Source organism: Corvus hawaiiensis, chromosome Z (genome assembly GCF_020740725.1).
Source record: "Corvus hawaiiensis isolate bCorHaw1 chromosome Z, bCorHaw1.pri.cur, whole genome shotgun sequence".
Classification (NCBI taxonomy): Eukaryota; Metazoa; Chordata; class Aves; order Passeriformes; family Corvidae; genus Corvus; species Corvus hawaiiensis.
The window spans coordinates 43,266,601-43,285,043 of NC_063255.1; the positions used below are offsets into that span (position 1 = coordinate 43,266,601).

Here is an 18,443-nt window from a genome sequence, read left to right on the forward strand (position 1 = left end):
GATCATCTCTGGGCTGTAATAAATTGTGTCCAGTGTCACAGGATATATTTTCCTTTCCTGTCTGCAATTAGAGATCACTCTGAAATCCATCATTGTGCTTTTCAGGACTGTTAAAAAAAGCTTGATTGAACACCCCAAATTCAACCTTTCTTATTTTTTATTTGCCCACATATAAAGAAGAGATGCTGGTCCACTTGGTTCTGTCAGTAAAGAAACTCATGGCAGGGCCCTGCCGCAAGTGTGAAGCCAAAATATCGCCCTGTGTTTCTAAACCTGCATTTCAGGACTCAGCATGATGAGGAATCTTTCTGAAGCAGAAACTGCAATGAAGTATCAGAGTTTTTGTTCTGTTTGCTGCTCCTAACGTTGAGTGCATGTGCTCTCTCCTCGCAGAGCCCACGGTGAGCGTTGTCCAGGGCGTGTTCGGCAGCGGCGGCGGGCGCTTCGGCCAGGATCCCTATGACCTCCCAAAAAACAGCCACATTCCGTGCCACTACGACCTGCTTCCCGTCCGAGAGAGCCCCACGCCCTCCACAAAGGGGGTCAGCAGCGAATGACCCCACAAGAAGCTGATGCCTACAACCCTGAGACTCTCAAGGGGCAGAGTGGCATGGTCGTGCTCCTTCCTCTCTAGTTTACCATCTATCTTGGCTCCTAATCTGTCCAGCAGATAATTGCTGTACCTTAAGCAGAATCTCAGCACAAGGTCTGTATTGCGTATACAAGTGACAGATGGACAAATGCCACACTCTGGGGATCCTGATTATTCTTCTCTTTTTTCATGACAGTAAGTTTTATAGAAACAGGTATGCAGCACATTTATACTGTAATATACTGGCTTAAAAAAAATAGTAGTTTGCAGATTAGTCTTGATAACATCACATTTTAGCGACTTCAAATATAGGCTTCATGTCTGTCGTGTTTCAGAGTAGTAATACTCCCAGGACAGTGCAATTTACCAAATACCACTTTGTACAGGTGATCTGATTCACCAGTTATTCACCAGTAGAAGGAAAACTGCCTTGCCAAATTTTACCTTCCATTCTTATCTTTAGTCAAGACATATTATAAGAAACAAGATCTGATGGGGATAAGTAAGCACAATATTGCAGTTGTTTGGGAACTCCATCATCAAGCTCTGCTGTCCATTGCGGGTGGTGGATGTACTTTGCTTGAATAGTTCTGGAGATTAAGTAATTGCATACATCAATATTACATGATGCTTCAAGATCTTAGTACTGCAGACCCAGCACCAGTCTTCAATAAGTATTTTGCTGCAGTTCAGCTTCATTATGTTGCAATTCTGACCACTGTTTCTGCCACACACAAACTAATAATCCACAACATATCAGTTATTACTTAAAAAAATTTGTAAATTGAATCAGTTTATTTTTGTCACCATAGACTGATTATGTAAGGAGTGGACAAAGGTGATGACTTCTGTAAATCTTAACTGCAAGGAAGGGTTTACATTTTATAAAAAGGTAGTAATAATGCCTGTAATATAGGGTAAAGATAGTAAAGTGTTCTGACTTTTTTTTTCTTAGAAATAACTAAGCAAACTCTGTGCATACTTGCTAAAAAGGCACCTTTTCTTTTTTATAGTTGATGTAGGGAAACACATGCTTAAGCTGGTCTTTTGCATTGCTAATAATGTGACACATGTACCCCCCCCACCTTCATTAACTTCTGTCTCCATTTTTACGCTGTGTGTCTGTGTTTTTAGTGAACTAGCTTGTAACTGCAAAATTATTCTAGTGTGTGTCCATTTCTTTTGCATTTTTGCCAACTGGCCTTTATTTTGTCCAGTTCAAGGGACCTCTGGGCAGAGCAAGAGGATCAAAGTAAGAATTCATGTCACACTGATGTCTGTCACAGGTGATTGGAAAATACATAACAGTTCAGCTTAATTCATTAATTCAGGGGAAAAAAAATCAAGGTGTTCTTGTTGAGAACAGCAAGAATGTGGAAGAAAAGTAAAAAACAGTTCCTCCTTAAAGTTTAACTGACTCTGTTGACCATGCAGATGGAGACCATCTCTCCAAAAGAGCCTTTTTTTTTTCCAAAAGAGGCTTTCACTCTTTCCAAAATAGTCTATTATGAACTGTACGATTCGGTGGAAATTAAATTCACCAAGGTATCCGTCCATTGGACAGGATTTTCCCCAAACACGTCAACCTAAGAGTAAAATGGTTGCTATAAAGACATCCTCTTTGAGTGGAAAGTTACTTTTAGGAACTTAGGAGTGATCTGCCAGCATTTAATATGACCTGGCAGTGCCTCTGTAGCACCTTGTCCCGAGGGTTGGTGTGTCCCTGATGGATGGGGAAAGGATACTGGCTGTTCTGCAATTCCCCGGGCATTTCTTGTACATCCTTGGAATAAAGAATTCCATTACCTTTGGATTTTGCAAGTACAGAAATTAGCTAGAAGATTTCAAAGGCTGGTTGCCATTTAATCCCTGTCTAAGATGAAGTATTGCCTGGGTTTGTATGCATATAGATAAAATGTAGAGCTACTGGTATATACATCTTTTTTGTATTGTGTGAAACAGACTTCAAAATAAAACCTTTCTTCTCTAAAGCCATGAATAGAAACAGCTGCATTTAACAATTGGGAGCTCACAAAAACTTCTTGCTCTTTTTGAAGACCATGAGGTAAATTATCTTCATCATATAAACAATTCTTTTAACATGGAAAAGTAAAGAGCTGAACAAATGTTGGGAGGTTTTTTAAATTTCCAGTGTATCACATATCCTCATGTGATACATTCAGTCAAATATTCATGAAAGTAGATGAGTTTACTATAATTTTGCTTATTGTGTGTGCTCTAAATATATACATTACTGAGGTCTGCCTTTCTGCATGTGGGTAAAACTCCTGCTGTGTAGTCAGCAGTAGCAATGTCTGTGTAAATCCGAGCTGGATCTGCAGCACGTACAGGGCAAGCAAATGGCTTGTGAATTTATTTCAGAGAAGGATTCTTGGTAAGGTGCTCAGAACACTGATTTCCTGGAGTGCACTCTGCTCTCAGCTTCAGAGATCCCCAGCTCAATCCTCGTGACTGCCAGACAGCTCTTCTTGTAGATCCCACTGTGATCTTCACACAACTTAAATACTTCTGGAAGTGCATTCTGTATGGTGGAGGAGACTGAATGGGTCAGTTATGTAGCAATTTTAGGAAGCACTCAGAGAACTGGCTTCACCACAGACAGGAATGGGAAGGCATGCCTTGCCTCTATATATTCACATTACAATAGTGACAAAATATAGCATTGAAAATGGAGGTAGCTCTCCCCTAGCAACGTGTCACCATTTTAATAAAAGGCTGCACAAAGCTATTAGCTGACTTTAAAGTAGTGAGTATAAACTTTAGGCTTTAAATACTGTAGGCATCATTAATTCAGGCCACTTAGAAGCATAATGAACCTCATGGCTTTTTACTATATCAAAGATTTTTAATCACACCACACTGTTACACATCCAATCTGTCCTTATCTTGATCTACCCAGAGAACTTCCATTAACTTTAATTGGAGATGCACATGCAGATTATGGGAAGGAAGATTTCATTGTACTCACACTTTCTGCTGAGACAATCTGCAAGTTCATATTGAAGTGAAGTTAGGATAAAATAAAATCAAAAGCAAGGAATGTGTTCTGTAAATACATTGGATTTTCAAGTACACTAACTCCAATTTCTTATCTGTGTCCAAATAGTAATTCTTACACCGAAGCTCTAAAGTCCAGACCTAAGAATACAGAGCTAGTTTTGACAAAAAATGCTTTATATTAAAGATTGTATATACAGTATCTGAAATTACTGAAAACAAATGAGTGTGTGTTTATCAATTACTGTAGAGAAAACCTTGTCATTTGATACACTCATACTAGTGCTAGAGCACTGAACATAACTTCTTTCAGTTTTTTAGCCCACAAGACTTCACTTTGATATGACTGAATTGTATTATATTTTTAAAGAAAACCTATCAAGTATGCCTGGCTTTTTTTTTTTTCTTAGTTGTAACAAAAGTGTTTGGTTGTGAAAACATATATATTTTCCAAAGATGACTGATGTTCATCATTCTCCCTCTCACTACCATGTATTTCACTTCACTTCACATACCTGTAGGTTAATGCAATAAAGTTTCTAATGAAAGATGGGAAGTGCTTTGATTTTTTTTCCCCCTTGTTTTTCATTTGCCTATGGGGGATCTTGAAATAGCATGGGAAACTTACCAAATGTCATTTTTGCTCTCATGGTTAAACCCCAGCTGGCAATTACTCACTCCTCCAGGGAGGAGAAGAGAAAAGGGAATTCCATGGGTTGAAATAAGAACAGTTTAATAATTGGAAGAAAAGTAAAATAAATTACTACTACTAATTATAATACTAAACCAGAAAAATCCATCATAGAGGTCTAATGTTTCAGATCAAAAAAGCAACAATTCATTATTGTAAAAGGATAGTTGTACTTTCCAGGCTTTTCCATGCAAATCTGAGAAATACAACTTGCTCTTCCTTCAATGCTGTTGAAACAGAGGGCTTAATCCTAAATAATTGACTTGTTTTACATTCAAGCAGCCATCTTATTAATAAGAGAAGAAAATAAGAAAGAGTGATTGTGATTAACCACATACAGTAAATAATCATTCGTTATAAATTAATATTCTCCATAAAGAGTCATGTTTCCACTTAAGAAAAAAAAGGGCTTGGACATTTCACAGTCACAGAATCAATTAGGTTGGAAAAGACCTTGGAGATCATCAAGTCCAACCTGTGACCTGACACCACCTTCTCAATTAAACCACAGCAGCAAGTGCCACATCCATTCTTCCCTTACACACCTCCAGGAACACTGACTCCACCCCCTTCCTGGGCAGCCCATTCCAATGCCCAATCACTCTTTCTGTGAAGAATTTTTTTCTACTGTCCGACCTAAACCTCCCCTGGTGCAGCTTGAGGCTGTGTCCTCTTCATGTTGTCCCTCGTTCCCTGGGAGCAGAGCTCGACTTCCCCCGGCTGCCCCCTCCTGTCAAGGAGTTGCAGAGAGTGATAAGGTAACCCGTGAGTCTCCTTTTTTCCAGGCTGAACAACCCCAGCTCCCTCAGCCACTCTTCATACAAGCCCTTCACCAGCCTTGTTGCCCTCCTCTGCACACATTCAAGCATCTCAACATCCTTCCTAAACTGAGGGGCCCAGAACTGGACACAGCACTTAAGGTGTGGCCTCACCAGTGCCCAGTACAGGGGAAAAATGACCTTCCTGCTCCTGCTGGCCACACCATTCCTGATACAGGCCAGGATGCCATTGGCCTTTTTGGCCACCTGGGAACATTGCTGGATCATGTTCAGTTGGCTGTCAACCAGTACCCCCAGGTCCCTTTCTACCCAGGCACTGTCCAGCCACTCTGCCCCCAGCCTTTAGCACTGCAGGGGTTGTTGTGGCCAAAGTGCAGGACTCAGCACTGGACTTGTTAAACTGCATGTTTTTGGACTCGGCCCATCTATCCAGCCTGTCCAGGTCCCTTTGCAGAGTCCTCCTGCCCTCCAACAGATCAAGACACTCACTCCCAGCTTAATGTCATCTACAAATTTACTGATGGTGGACTCAATCCCCTCATCCAGATCATCAGTGAAGATATGAAACAGGACTGGCCCTAGCACTGATCCCTGGGGATCAGTGACCTGCTGAGCCACTTAGATGCTCACAAGTATATGGGACCAGACGGGATCCATCCTAGTGTTATGAGGGAGCTGGTGGAAGAGCTCTCCAAGCCATTCTCCATTCATTTATCATCAGTCCTGGCTCAGCAGGGAGGTCCCAGAGGACTGTAGGTGCCAATGCGACCCCATCCACAAGAACGGCCGAAAGGAGGATCTCAGACACTCCAGACCTGTCAGTCTGACCTTGGAACCTAGCAAAGTTATGGAACAGATCATCCTGAGTGCCATCACACAGCACCTACAGGATGGCTGGGGGATCAGACTCAGCCAGCATGTGTTTAGGAGAGGCATGTGGAGGCCGGTAGGCCTACTGATTCAGAAACCTCAAAAGTCCCCTGGAGGAAAGGCTCTGAGCCTACTACCTCCTACTCATGGAGACCACAGAAGCCTCTCCCAGGGTGCTTTGTTTGATTATGTTAATGTACCCCAGTTCTGTTTCCCTGACTGGCCCACTGGCCTCCCTGCCCCTTTTCTACCCTGTATGTCCCTGATCTAGGAAGTTCCCCCTTTCCCGTTCCCCCATTGGCCCCTGTTCCTTTGCCACTCCCTCGGATCTTCCCTATCGGTTTCTTTGCCCTAGCCCCGCCTGTGTACCACCCCTGCACCCTCAGATTATTGGTCCCTGATGCTCTCTCCACCCCCATATATAACCCTGGAGCCTTCCCTGATCCCTTGTCTTCATGCCTGGACCCCTTCACATGGCTGGAATATGAAGACCCTTCCTGCTCTCTTTGTTGTCCACCTGTTCCTGATAGCTATCCAGCGTGCGTGAGCCTGTGTGTGTGTGCTGTGTGTAGTGGCCTTACCGAGCAGCTTCCTACTTGTAAACGCTTTCGGGAAGGTCGCAGCACCTACCACGTGGCAGCACCTACTGCGACAGGGGCAGCGTTGTGGTGACTCAGCCCATTCCTGGGCTGAGGCAGTCAAATGCCACTCAAGCCAGGGCTATCCATTGGGTGGATTTCCCCTCCCAAGACAGTGGGTCGGAGGGCGGATCACTGGGTGGCACCGAGGTCTAGGCCGCGTCTCCCTGGGTGGCTCCCGCGCTCAAACCACCTCCCCCTGTTCTAGAAGGTTCTCCCTTGTTTGGTTGTTTATTGGCTCCCTGTTGTGACTCTTGCCTCCCTGTTTCCCTTATTGGTTCTTGTTAGATTGCATCCTCCCCCTTGATTGTATCCCATTGGTTGCTGTGATGATGCGATATTTTTATTGTATTTTCATATGTTCTCTGTACCCCAATGATTCATCCCTACCTTCCCCACTTCTATTCCCAGTTGGTTTGCCCCAGACCCAAGCCACTCCTCCGGTGTTCCCTACATGGTTGTTGTCCTCCTCTTGTTCTAGTCAGTTCCCCATCAATCACCCAAACCCCTCCCATTATTCCCAAAAGTTCTGTGCCTGTCACCAAAGCCCTCCCTAATTATCCTTATATGGCCCTTGTCAATCCCCTGAGATCCTGCCCCCTCAGATACCTTTCCTCTTGGAAATCCGCTAAACCACGACGCCCCATTGGGGCATGTGACCCTTTTCCCTCCACCCCTCAAGATTATTGGTTTATGTGAATGTCAATCCCTGTCCATATCCCTCCCTTAGAGATCCCTATTGGTCCCCTGTCAAGCCACCCCCGTTGTAATGCCTCCTTATAAGCTGTTGTTCAGATCTGATCGGGGCTTGTCCTCTGTGGATACCCTCCAATAAAGTTGGATTACCTCCCGTGGCAAGCCTCCTCGCTACTTTTTATCCTCTCCCTCGTCCTGACTCCTGACAGCCACTGTGCCTGGAGCTTCAGCCCCCCTGTGCAGAGCTGAACTCCAGAGGAGCAGTTTTAAAGCTGAGAGCCTCCGGCTGCTCCCCACTCCTGCCACACACCGCTGGAGCTAGCCTGAGCAGCGGTCAGTAGCGGTCACTGCGACAGCTGGCGCCCAATGTGGGGCCTCCCTGAGGGTCCGACACCCCACGGAAAGGATTGTTTCTGAAATCCGTTGGCGCGTCAGCACCCCGGTGGGAGCAGACCCATTTTTGTCTGGTGGTGCTCCTGGGGACGGACACGGTAGTCCCTCAGCGCCGGAGGGATCATGGCCAGGGAGAGGGACCCTGCCTACAGCTCTTCAGTCCGTTGGAGCAAGTGGTGAGTATCCCCGTTGGCCACGGGATCAGAGTGGGGCCACAGTGTTTATATGGAGGGATGTCCCCTTTGTGTGGAAGGGTGAGAGTGTGAACCCGAGTGCTCCCAGACCCTTTCTTTTGGTTCTTTTAAGTTTGCATTTTACTGTAGGTAGGGGTAAATGCTGTGCTGACAGTTTTGTCTTTGAGGCCCCCAGTTTTATCGGTTTTGTGTTGTTCGAATTTTTCAGAGATGGGCGTGCGTTTGCCAGCACAGCAGCGGGGATTTTAATTCCAAGTTGTGGGACTCCTGGAGGGAGGAGGGAAAAAGTTTGAAAAGGGTTTGTGTTTCCCGCAGGTGTCCCCAGGAGATGTGACCTCGCTGCCCTTCTGGAATGTGGTGTGAGTGACGCTCACTCAAAAGGTGAATGAGGGAGACACCCAGGCGTCCAAATTTATCCCATTGTATGTTTTAATTCAGTTAACAGTTAGAGGAAGATTGGGAATGGAAAAAAAGCCCCCCAGTTCTTCCCCTGTTCTTCCTCACAGCTCTACCCTTTCCCCATGTCCCTTGCTGGGTGGTTCCCGAGGAGCAACCCATGTAACACAGGGTAGCTGCAGTGGTGCCAGTCTCCCTGGCTCCTCGCGAACCCCCCAGTCCCCTGGTCTTAGTCAGCAGGGCCCGCTGGCCAAGACTTCTATCCTTAAACCCTCTACCCCAGTTCCGTCTCCCAAAGTTGTTAGGTTCGATATCCGCAGTTCACACCCGTCTACCCCTGATTCCAGTTTTCTCCTTGTCCATCTCCATGTCCCTCCCGATCTCCCTGGTCCTCCCGAGCATCTCCCTATCCTTCCCCTCGTCCTTCCCATTGCTCCCGAACCCCATTACCGTCTCCCTACCCATCTCCTAGCCCCTCACTCCTATCCCTCCCGAACCCTCACAATGGTTCCCAGGAGGCTCAAGATGGAGGGGACCATGTGGTCGGACCCCCCTCTTGCACTTCTTCTCCCCATAATCCTTTTCCACCAAACTCTTCCTTTCCTCCACCCAAATTTCCTCCTTGCCCCTCACCACACCCCTTTTCCCAGAACCCCGAGCCCCTTCCTCCTCCCTCATGGGACGTCCTCCACAACCGGTCTGCCTTTTCCGAAGTGGATACTGGTCCTGTCCCTGTTCCCTCCCACTTCTCTGCTGACCCCGCCTACCCACTTCCGACTTCCGGTTCCCACACTCCAACATCAGGTTCCCACGACATCGGAGCCGGATGTGATGGGCCAGGGGCCTGGAACCCGGAATTGGGGCCGGTCTACCACGCCACACCTGTCACTTATGGTGGGGTAGGAGGAGCCCTCCGAGGATGGAAGCCTTTTTCCTACCAAAACAAAAAGGAGCTCTGCAAAGCCCAAAGGCAGTTTGGCTGAAAGAGTGAGTATTTCAAAGGTCTTCTTAAGGCCACATTTTCCTCAAACGAACTTGTCCCTTGGGACATTAATGGCTTACTTACACGTCTGTTAACCCCGACCAAAGATCTGTTGTGGGAGCAGACATGGAAACAGTCCTTACAGCCACTCCTTATTGAGCTCTGCAGAAGCAGAGACACGGCTGTTGATGCCGACCAGTCGGCTTTGACATTTGACCACCTGTGCGGCGAGGGGGACTGAAGAGAACCCGAAGAACGGGCCTGAGTAATACCGAAGGCTGTTCTCGCGAGGGTCATGGGGGCAGCAGAGAAGGCCTTCCTTTCTCTCCCCGCACCCGATGCAGAAGCCCCTAAAAGTTACATTAACATAAGACAAGCCGCCGGTGAGTCTTTCATTGAATTTGCCAACAAAATCAGAGCACAGGTGGAGAGGTAGGTCGCAGACCAAACGATGCACCCGATGGATCATCCTCGAAGTGGCCAAGGAGAATGCCAATGAGGTGTGTAAGAGGGTGATTGCCAGGATGCCGGTCTATCCAGAACCATCGCTCCCTGCATTGGTGGAGGCCTACATGAAAAAGGCCACCACCATGGACGTAAGGCCTCCACTGAGAAGACCGGCTCCACCTGCGGCTCTGGCCGCCCACCAGCCAGTTCCCCCACAGGCGCCCCTGAGATCAACGCAGCCGAGACAGCAACAAAAGCGGAGAACTCCAGGAATTATATGTTTCACATGTCAGGGGATAGGGCACATTGCAAGATTTTGCACTAATGCACCGATGGGTGCGGTAAGGGAAAGGGGGGGGGAGGGCGCCGCCACCAGCACTGGTGCCTGAAGCCACTCCAAAAAAAAACTAGGAGTGCAGCACGGTCCTGCCTTGCATGGAAATAAAAATGAGGCAGGGCCTGTGGGGAAAGGGGGAGACAAGAGAGAAACATTTATCACCGGACACAAGAAGTTACCTAATCAAGACTCAGACAGAGTGTTTCTTTCCACTTGTAGGGACCCCAAGGATATATGGCACCCTCAACAGCCACTGGCATTGACAACCAACAGAGATCAGTGGTTTTGGTCAGATCAATGGACAGTGGTTGCAGTGGACCCACTGGGAGGAAGACTGATGCCTTCAGAGTCCACCTGTAAGTACATGGCCATCGGAGACACCAAGCACACACCCCAGGAGTTGGAAGTATGCCCAGCCATTCTCACAAATGACCCGGCAGGACTTCTAATTGTGGCACGGTGTGTAAACCCACCTTTCTATTTGGCTAAAGGGCAGATCATTGCCCAAGCCATCCCCATTCCATTGGGAATCCCAGTAGACCATAATGCACCAGGTATCTACTGGGCAGAAGTGGTAGGTGAGAACAAACCAATTATTTATTGTAATGTCCAGCGAGGCAATGAAGCCATTTGTCTTGAACGCCTGGTGGACACAGGGGCAGATGTCACGATCATTCCCCGCGGGGAATGGCCGTCACACTGGGAGTTGCAAACCGTGGCTGGACGTATCCAGGGAATTAGAGGGACAAAATTGGCACAAATATCGAAGAGCATTGTGCAAATTGAGGGGCCAGATGGGAAACTGGCCAATTTACACCCGTTTGTAACAGACTATCAGGCACCCCTGTGGGGACGGGACACCATGTCACAATGGGGGATGAGATTGGAGATCCCGAAAACCCCTGTGAAGCGCCCCACTCAAAAACTCGATTGGACAACTGATTCTCCTGTATGGGTGGATCAGTGGCCACTAAGTGGAGATAAATTAAAGGCGCTCAACGAACTCGTTGAGGAGCAGTTGGCTCAAGGAAACATTGAGCCAACTTTCAGCCCTTGGAACTCTCTGGTCTTTGTTATCAAGAGGCCGGGGGGAGACAAGTGGCTACTCCTCCATGACCTTCGTGAAATTAGTAAGATCATTGTGGACATCAGGAATCAGGATGCCTTCTCCAGCAATGCTCCCTCAAAATTGGAATCTGGCAGTAATTCATATCAAGGATTGCTTTTTTAAAATTCCCCTCGATCCAGCTGATGTTCCACGGTTTGCCTTCTCGGTTCCCACCACCAACCGAGATGCCCCAGTGAAGTGTTATCATTGGCATGTTCTCCCACAAGGGATGAAGAATTCTCCGACAATCTGCCAGTGGTACATCGCTTCATTGCTGTCCCCAATCCGTGCCACCATGGGGAAAGCCGCCATCCTGCATTATATGGATGATGTGCTAGTGTGCATGCCCGATGACCATTTACTTAGAGACACACTTGACCAAGTTGTAAGTGTTTTGACCAAAGCAGGGTTCACCCTGCAGGAAGATAAAGTCCAGAGGATGCCCCCCTCACAATATCTGGGACTGGAAATTACAAAGAGGACCATTGTTCCTCAGAAATTGGAAATTAATAACAATCCACAGACATTAGCGGATCTCCACTCCTTGTGTGGTGCTTTAGGTTGGGTAAGAACCTGGCTAGGGATTACAACTGAATACCTAGCCCCCCTCTTCAACTTGTTGACGGGGAGAGAGGAGCTGAGTTCTCCTAGGACTCTTACCCCAGAGGCAAAAGCCGCCCTGGAAAAGGTAGATGTGAAGATGCATGAAAGGCAGGCACATCGATGCAAATTAGATCTGCCTTTTAAATTTATTGTTATGGGAAAATTGTCTCACCTCAACTGTCATAAATGAAATCCCTAATTATGTTTGGTCTTTGCATATTAAGTATTTTAATTAATTCTGGGTTAATTATTTTTAAATTTGAATATCAAAATTAACCCATCAGCCCAGGTACAAAAACCAAGTTTTATCATCACTATTTTCAATTGTTCAAAGTAGTTTATTAAAAGAGTTGCACTATTCCCAGTTAAAACTCCCCAGTTAATAAAATTCCCAAGTGCTCCCTTCTCAAACCTCAAACCACATGTAAACCACAAGAGTTATCTTTCCCATGTTTATTGTATACTTTTACAAGTATTTTAAGATGTTTTGGATGTACTTTAATATTTTTAAAAGTGTTTTTATCTTGTACCTTAATTCAAAGCCTAACTCCAAACCCCCAGTTTCTAACACTCAAAAGCTATTTTTAGCTCCTCAGCCATTACCCTGCAGGCCAGCCCCATGGCAATCTGAATTTTAATGAAGGTACTTTCCCGCCTTTACTGCAACTGGTATCACCCCCTTGACAACAACGAGCCATTGGTGGACTGAGATGATCTCACAAAGGGAAAGCACCAGTCATTTCAGACCAAAGGGGCAGACTGTGGGTGGACTGTGGGCGGACTGGGGCGGAGCAAAGGCACTATAAAACACAGTGTGCAGAAGCAGACACATCCACAACTTCAGGTTAGCTGTCGATGGAGACCAGTGCTGAGCACTAAAGGCCTACTCCTATCAAGGAGCTTTAATAATCTTAAAACTCTTGGATTAGCCAAGAGTTACCTCAGCACTGCAAGTAATTTTTCACCATCTGAGGTTCAGTGCTACTTCAGCCAAAGATCTCAGATCCCTGCTCTCCTCGGGCATACCCCCTACCGAGCCATAGAATCCCAAATTTTTTTATGTTTTCCCAGTTTTTGTAACTTTTCTGCTTTAAATAAATTATTTTTTTAAAATAAGAATTGTATTTTTCCTCACAACTCTTTTGGGACCTTGTCTGGGATCCTTCTTTTTGCCCTAAAATCCAGGGATTTTAGTTAATTTTACTATTTTTGAATTTTTGCAATTTTTGTTTCCCCTTGGATTTACCGGACTGCTGCAAGGATCACCGCAGCAGAGAAAGGACACCTCGGGTGGAGAAGGACTTGCTAAGGCCTGACCCCTTCTTAAAAGGTATTTAGTTAGGGACCTACCCGTTTTAGGGCCACTCGTTTTTGGGAAACCTTCAAGTGGAATCCCTCTTGTGAGTGTGGGGTTGGCCCTCCCCAGTGTGAGTGCTAGTGTGCTTGAAGGGATTCATTTCTAGGGGCGCACCATGAGGGATCACCCTTTAGGGATATGGAGAAGATCCTGGTGGTCGACCTTTCTGGGAGAGGTTTTCACGTTTTAGGGGTGCGCGCAGCCCCAGTTCAATTTTATTAGTGTCCCAGTCTCTTCAGGTCTAGAACCGAAGAGACATAATTTTAAACTCCTTTTTTTTTGGCGGGAAGGGCCGCCATTTTGAATTTTCTAAATTTTGGTGGGAAGAGCTGCCATTTTGAAATCTTATTTTTGGCAGGAAGGGCCGCCATTTTGTGTCCTTTTAATTTGTTCTAGGAACAGTCTTTTTAATTTATAATATTAAATACCTGACCCCATATTGTTGTTTTAAGTGAATGTGTGAGTTTGTTTTAGTTGGACTCTTGTGGTCTGTGCTATCTAGCACCTTTATACTCTGTTGGTTCAGATTGTTTGATTTATTGGATTATAGTTGTGATTTGTTTTATCTGCTTTAATCCTAAAATACCGTCTTGGCACTTTGGATTGCTGTTTATGTTATTCATTAGAATCTTTTTCCTTTAATTCAATTATTAAATTTGCAGTCAAATCTGTTTCTTTAAATTAACAAATTACTTAAGGCGGGCAGGGCCGCTGTTTTAACCTTTTCTGCGAATAAAAACGACTGTTGTCTCTAATATATATATATATTAAGCTATTTAAATTTCAATCGTATCTTAAACAATTTAAATACACACTAATCATTCTCACTGTAATCTAAAATTAATTTCTTTTAGTTCACCATATTTATTTTTCCCACGGATCCACCATATTTATTTTTCCACCAGTCTACCATTTTTAATTTTCCCACAAATCCACCATCATTAATTCCCTTATACATCTAATATCTTTACTTATTTTTCTATGCATTAGTTGTATTGTGTTTTATGCTTATAAATCTATTACCATTGTGACTTTATATTGTGATAGCATATTGATTTTAAGTTATTGCATAATATTCTCTTATTATACAATATTTTGGTTTGTTTTCACTATACAATACTTTGGTTTATTTAATTAAACAAATTCTTCTGCACAAGCTACTTGTCTGCTTTCCAGCAACAAAATGGGGCAAACAAATAGCAAAAGAAAAGACCCAATGAAGAAATACAAAATCTTCCCAGACAGCCCATTAGGGCAAGTTCTTTTAAAGTGGGAAGAAGATGTTTTAACTAAAGAAAAAGACCAGTGCCAAATGATTAGATACTGTGTTTTTAAATGGCCAAAACATAAAATTCACAAAGATGGGCTCAAGTGGCCCAAGTATGGGTCTTCTGAAAAGTGGCTCTGCGAAGCTTTACATTCCTACGTACACTACAAAGCTCCAAAACATTCTGATGAATTAGACTATGCTAAAATTTGGTTAAATTAGTGGCAAAAACAAGATGAAGAACAAGACAAGGAAAAAGAATTGGAAGAGGAAACAAAATCTAATTCAATTGGTCATAATAAAAATTCAGACCAAATTTTACCCATTGCAGAACCAAAACAAAAAGAAAAACAAAAAACTAAATTAAATCACCCAAAGTGGGACCCTCTACACCACCCTCCTCCAGTAACTCCTCCAGCAAGGAGAGTCCAAATCGAACAAGAAAGGGTCCTCCCTTCATCGAGTCACCCAATCGAAAGGGACTCAGAAAGTGATAATGAAAGTGAAAAAGGAATTTCTGTTCCTTCCTGCTCTCACAAAAAGGTAACCGGACACAAGATTTGTTCTAGCCAGGATGGCCCAGCATCTTGCACTAGGAAGAAATCATTTAAAACACCCGACTGTCCCACCTGCCTTGGCACTCCCCATGAGTCTAAAATTTTACCTCTTAGAGAGGTGCCCATGGGAAATGCTCAAGGAGAAATCGGTTATGTAATAGTACCTCTGGCTTCCTCAAAGGTACGAGAATTTAAAAAGGAAATGAAAAGTTTAATGACTGACCCCATTGGTCTAGCTGATAAATTTGATCAATTCCTCAGCCCTAATATTTATAATTGGGGAGAGATGCAATCCATCCTACACTCTTTATTCACCATTGAGGAACGAAAACTGATTAGAGCCGTAGGAGTCACAGTCTGGGACAGAGAAAATAATTCTAATCAGGGCCTGATAGGAGAGCAAAAACTACCAATGACAGACCCAGAATGGAATCCAAATTCTGAAGAGGGCAGGAGGAACATGAAAGATTACAGAAATCTAATTATAAAAGGTATCAGAGAAGCTGTTCCCCAGGTTAATAATATGAAAAAGGCATTTTGTGGGGAACAGGAAAAGGATGAGTCCCCAACAGCTTGGATGACTCGGTTAAGGAACAACATCCAACTCTCTTCAGTGATTGACCTAGACAGTGAAGGTGGCAAGACTATGCTGGAAGTACATTTTGTACTTCATTCCTGGCCTGACATCAGAAGGAAATTAGAAAAATTAGAAAAATGACCAAAAAAGGAACTGGATGAATTGCTGGAGGAAGCCCAAAAGTTCTTTGTTAGGAGAGATGAGGAGAGATGAGGAGAGGATGAAGACCAGAAGCCGAATAATGAATAACAGCACTAATATTCCAATCCACAACCCTCCTACACAAAGAACTTTCCAACGGGGCATCCCACAACAGCAAACCCAAATTTCCCCTCAGCAACAGCCGCAACTGAGGCTAGTTGTATGCGCACACCAAAATCCAGCCCAATTTCTTTACAGAACCCCATCAGAAAATGGAATTGAACATAATTGTATTGATATAATTTATATCCAAACAAAGGTCAGAGAGGACTTGGTAGACTCTCCCCTCAATGAAGGAGAAATTCTCTTCATTGACGGGTCATCTCGAGTGGTGGATGGAAAACAGTGCTCTGGCTATTCAGTGGTCGATGGACACCAAATGTGTGCGTGCTAGAAAAGGGCAAATTACCATCAACCTGGTCAGCTCAAGTCTGTGAGCTCTATGCCCTAGAAAAAGCACTCCCCCGACTAGCCGGAAGCATCGGGACCATTTACACCGACTTGAGATACGCCTATGGCGTAGTCCACACCTTTGGAAAGATCTGGTCCGAAAGGGGATTCCTAAACATCAAAGGAAAAGATATTTTGCATGAAGAATTGATTCTAAAAATTCTGGGAGCACTACAACTGCCTCAAGTGACCTCAGTGGTGCATATTCCAGGCCATCAGTCAGGAGCTACAAAAGAAGCTTGAGGGAACAGCTTGGCAGACTTAGCAGCAAAAGAAGCAGCAGTGGAAGGAAAGGTAAAAGTGATGGAAGTGAACCAACTTCCAACCGACACAACCACAACTGACACTACTCCACAAACTAACATTTTACCCAATGCCCATTTTTACTGATCAAGAGAAATAAAAATTAGTATTAATTGGAGCTAATCAGGATTCTCAAGGCCGCTGGTATTTACCAGATAATCGCCAAATTTTAAACAAAAATTTAACCCGAGAAATTCTACAAAATATTCATCAAACCAATCATTGGGGTTCAAAGGCTCTGGCAGATGACTACCTCAGAACTTTTGGATGCATTGGTGTTTATGAAATAGCCAACCAAATAACACGGGACTGTGTAATCTGTCAAAAAGTTAACAAAAAGGTAATGAAAAAGACCACTGGCGGAGGAATTGAATTAGCAATCAGGCCTTTCCAAAACATTCAAATTGACTTTACAGAAATGCCTCCTGTCCAGAGGTGGAAATACCTATTGGTAATCGTTGATCACCTTACTCACTGGGTGGAAGCTATTCCAACTGTCAATGCTACAGCCCAGACAGTGAGTAAGGTGATCTTTGAGCAAATTATCCCCCGTTACAGGATAGTCCACCACATAGATTCGGATCGAGGTACCCATTTTACCTCCCAAATTGTGCAACAATTAGCTCAGCAATTAGGAACAAATTGGAGACTACGTACGCAGCTTCAGAGATATATTACAGGCTTTGGATTCTCACATACTCAGCTGTTTTCTAAGCAGCGTTGAAAGTGCTCTTAAGGCTGCGGACCTTTTTTTGTCATTGGAGTAACACTTTCAGGAAGGTCAGAGGTCACAGAAAAGCTTCAGCTTTTGTTCCTCACATTCCCTCTTAATTCTTGTTTCTCTAACTTTAAATTTCATTGTGAAATTCAGAAATCACAAAGACAAAGAACAACTTTCTGAAAAAAAAAGAATTCTTGCAATTAATGTAATTTAAAAGTACTTGGCTTTACTAAGTTTTCCTTAATAATATACATAAACTCAGTGGGAGTACATGGCCTTATTTTTCAGGCCATAACTGAGATACACTTCAAATTCCTGTATTAACTGGAATGGGTGCCTGATGGCATGTCAAGATTGCAAGATGTAACTAACCACGTAATTTTTTCCTTCCCTGTAGGCAGCGAAGGACATTGGAGAGGCTGTTCATGTCAATGGTGCTGGTGGTGCCCAGGTGGCCAAGAAGGCCAATGGCCCCTGGGCTGTCCCAGCTGTGGTGTGGCAGCAGGACCAGGGCAGTGACCATTCCCTGTGCTGGGCATTGCTGAGGCCACACCTCAAGTGCTGTGTCCACTTCTGGGCCCCTAATGACAAAAATCTGAGCATGTTCAGAGAAGGCAACAGAGCTAGGGAAGGGTCTGAAGCAGCAGGAGCAGCTGAGGGAGCTGGGAAAGGGGCTCAGCCTGGAGCAAAGGAGGCTCAGGGGGGGACCTTGTGGCTCTGCACAACTCCCTGACTGGAGGGGAGAGCCAGGGGGGGTCGGGCTCTGCTCCCAGGGAACAGGGACAGGAGAAGAGAAAATGGCCTGAAGCTGTGCCAGGGGAGGTTTAGACTGAACGTCTGGAAGTTTCTTCACAGAAAAAGTGATCAGACACTGGTAAAAGCTGTCCAGAGAGGTTGTAGACCCGCTGCTGCAGGAAGGGTTTAAGGAAAGACTGAATGTAGCACTCAGTGCCATGGGCTGGGTGACAAAGTGGTGTTCAGTCGTGGCCTGGCCATAATATCCTCACAGATATTTTCCAACCTAGCCGGTTCTGTGCACACAAATCAACTGAAACATAATTCAAATGCCCATAAATAGAAACGGAGACAAGGTGCCTAACGGCTTGTGAAGGCAGCGAGATTTAAACGTATCACATCATTCGCCCTCCCGACCGTTGCCTCACGCCGCCAACGTGGCACTAGCGGCGCCCCGCCCGCACCGCCGCGTATTTCTGCGTGAGGAGCGAACCAAGCTGAGGACGCAGGACGGGGGTGCGATCCCCCCCG

The 18,443-nt window shown here is 45.0% G+C and overlaps 1 protein-coding gene across 3 annotated transcripts in view; it reads left to right on the plus strand.

Annotated features, from left to right (window-relative positions):
* The window catches only part of MEGF10 (multiple EGF like domains 10), an 85,788-nt gene extending 81,630 nt beyond the window's left edge, over positions 1-4,158 (plus strand). For all 3 annotated transcript variants that reach the window (XM_048292018.1, XM_048292019.1, XM_048292020.1), the window contains one exon: positions 394-4,158. In XM_048292018.1, the coding sequence (XP_048147975.1) occupies positions 394-557 (164 nt within the window). In that variant the 3' untranslated portion in view covers positions 558-4,158. The remainder of the gene's footprint in view (positions 1-393) is intronic.
* Positions 4,159-18,443: the final 14,285 nt, after the last annotated feature.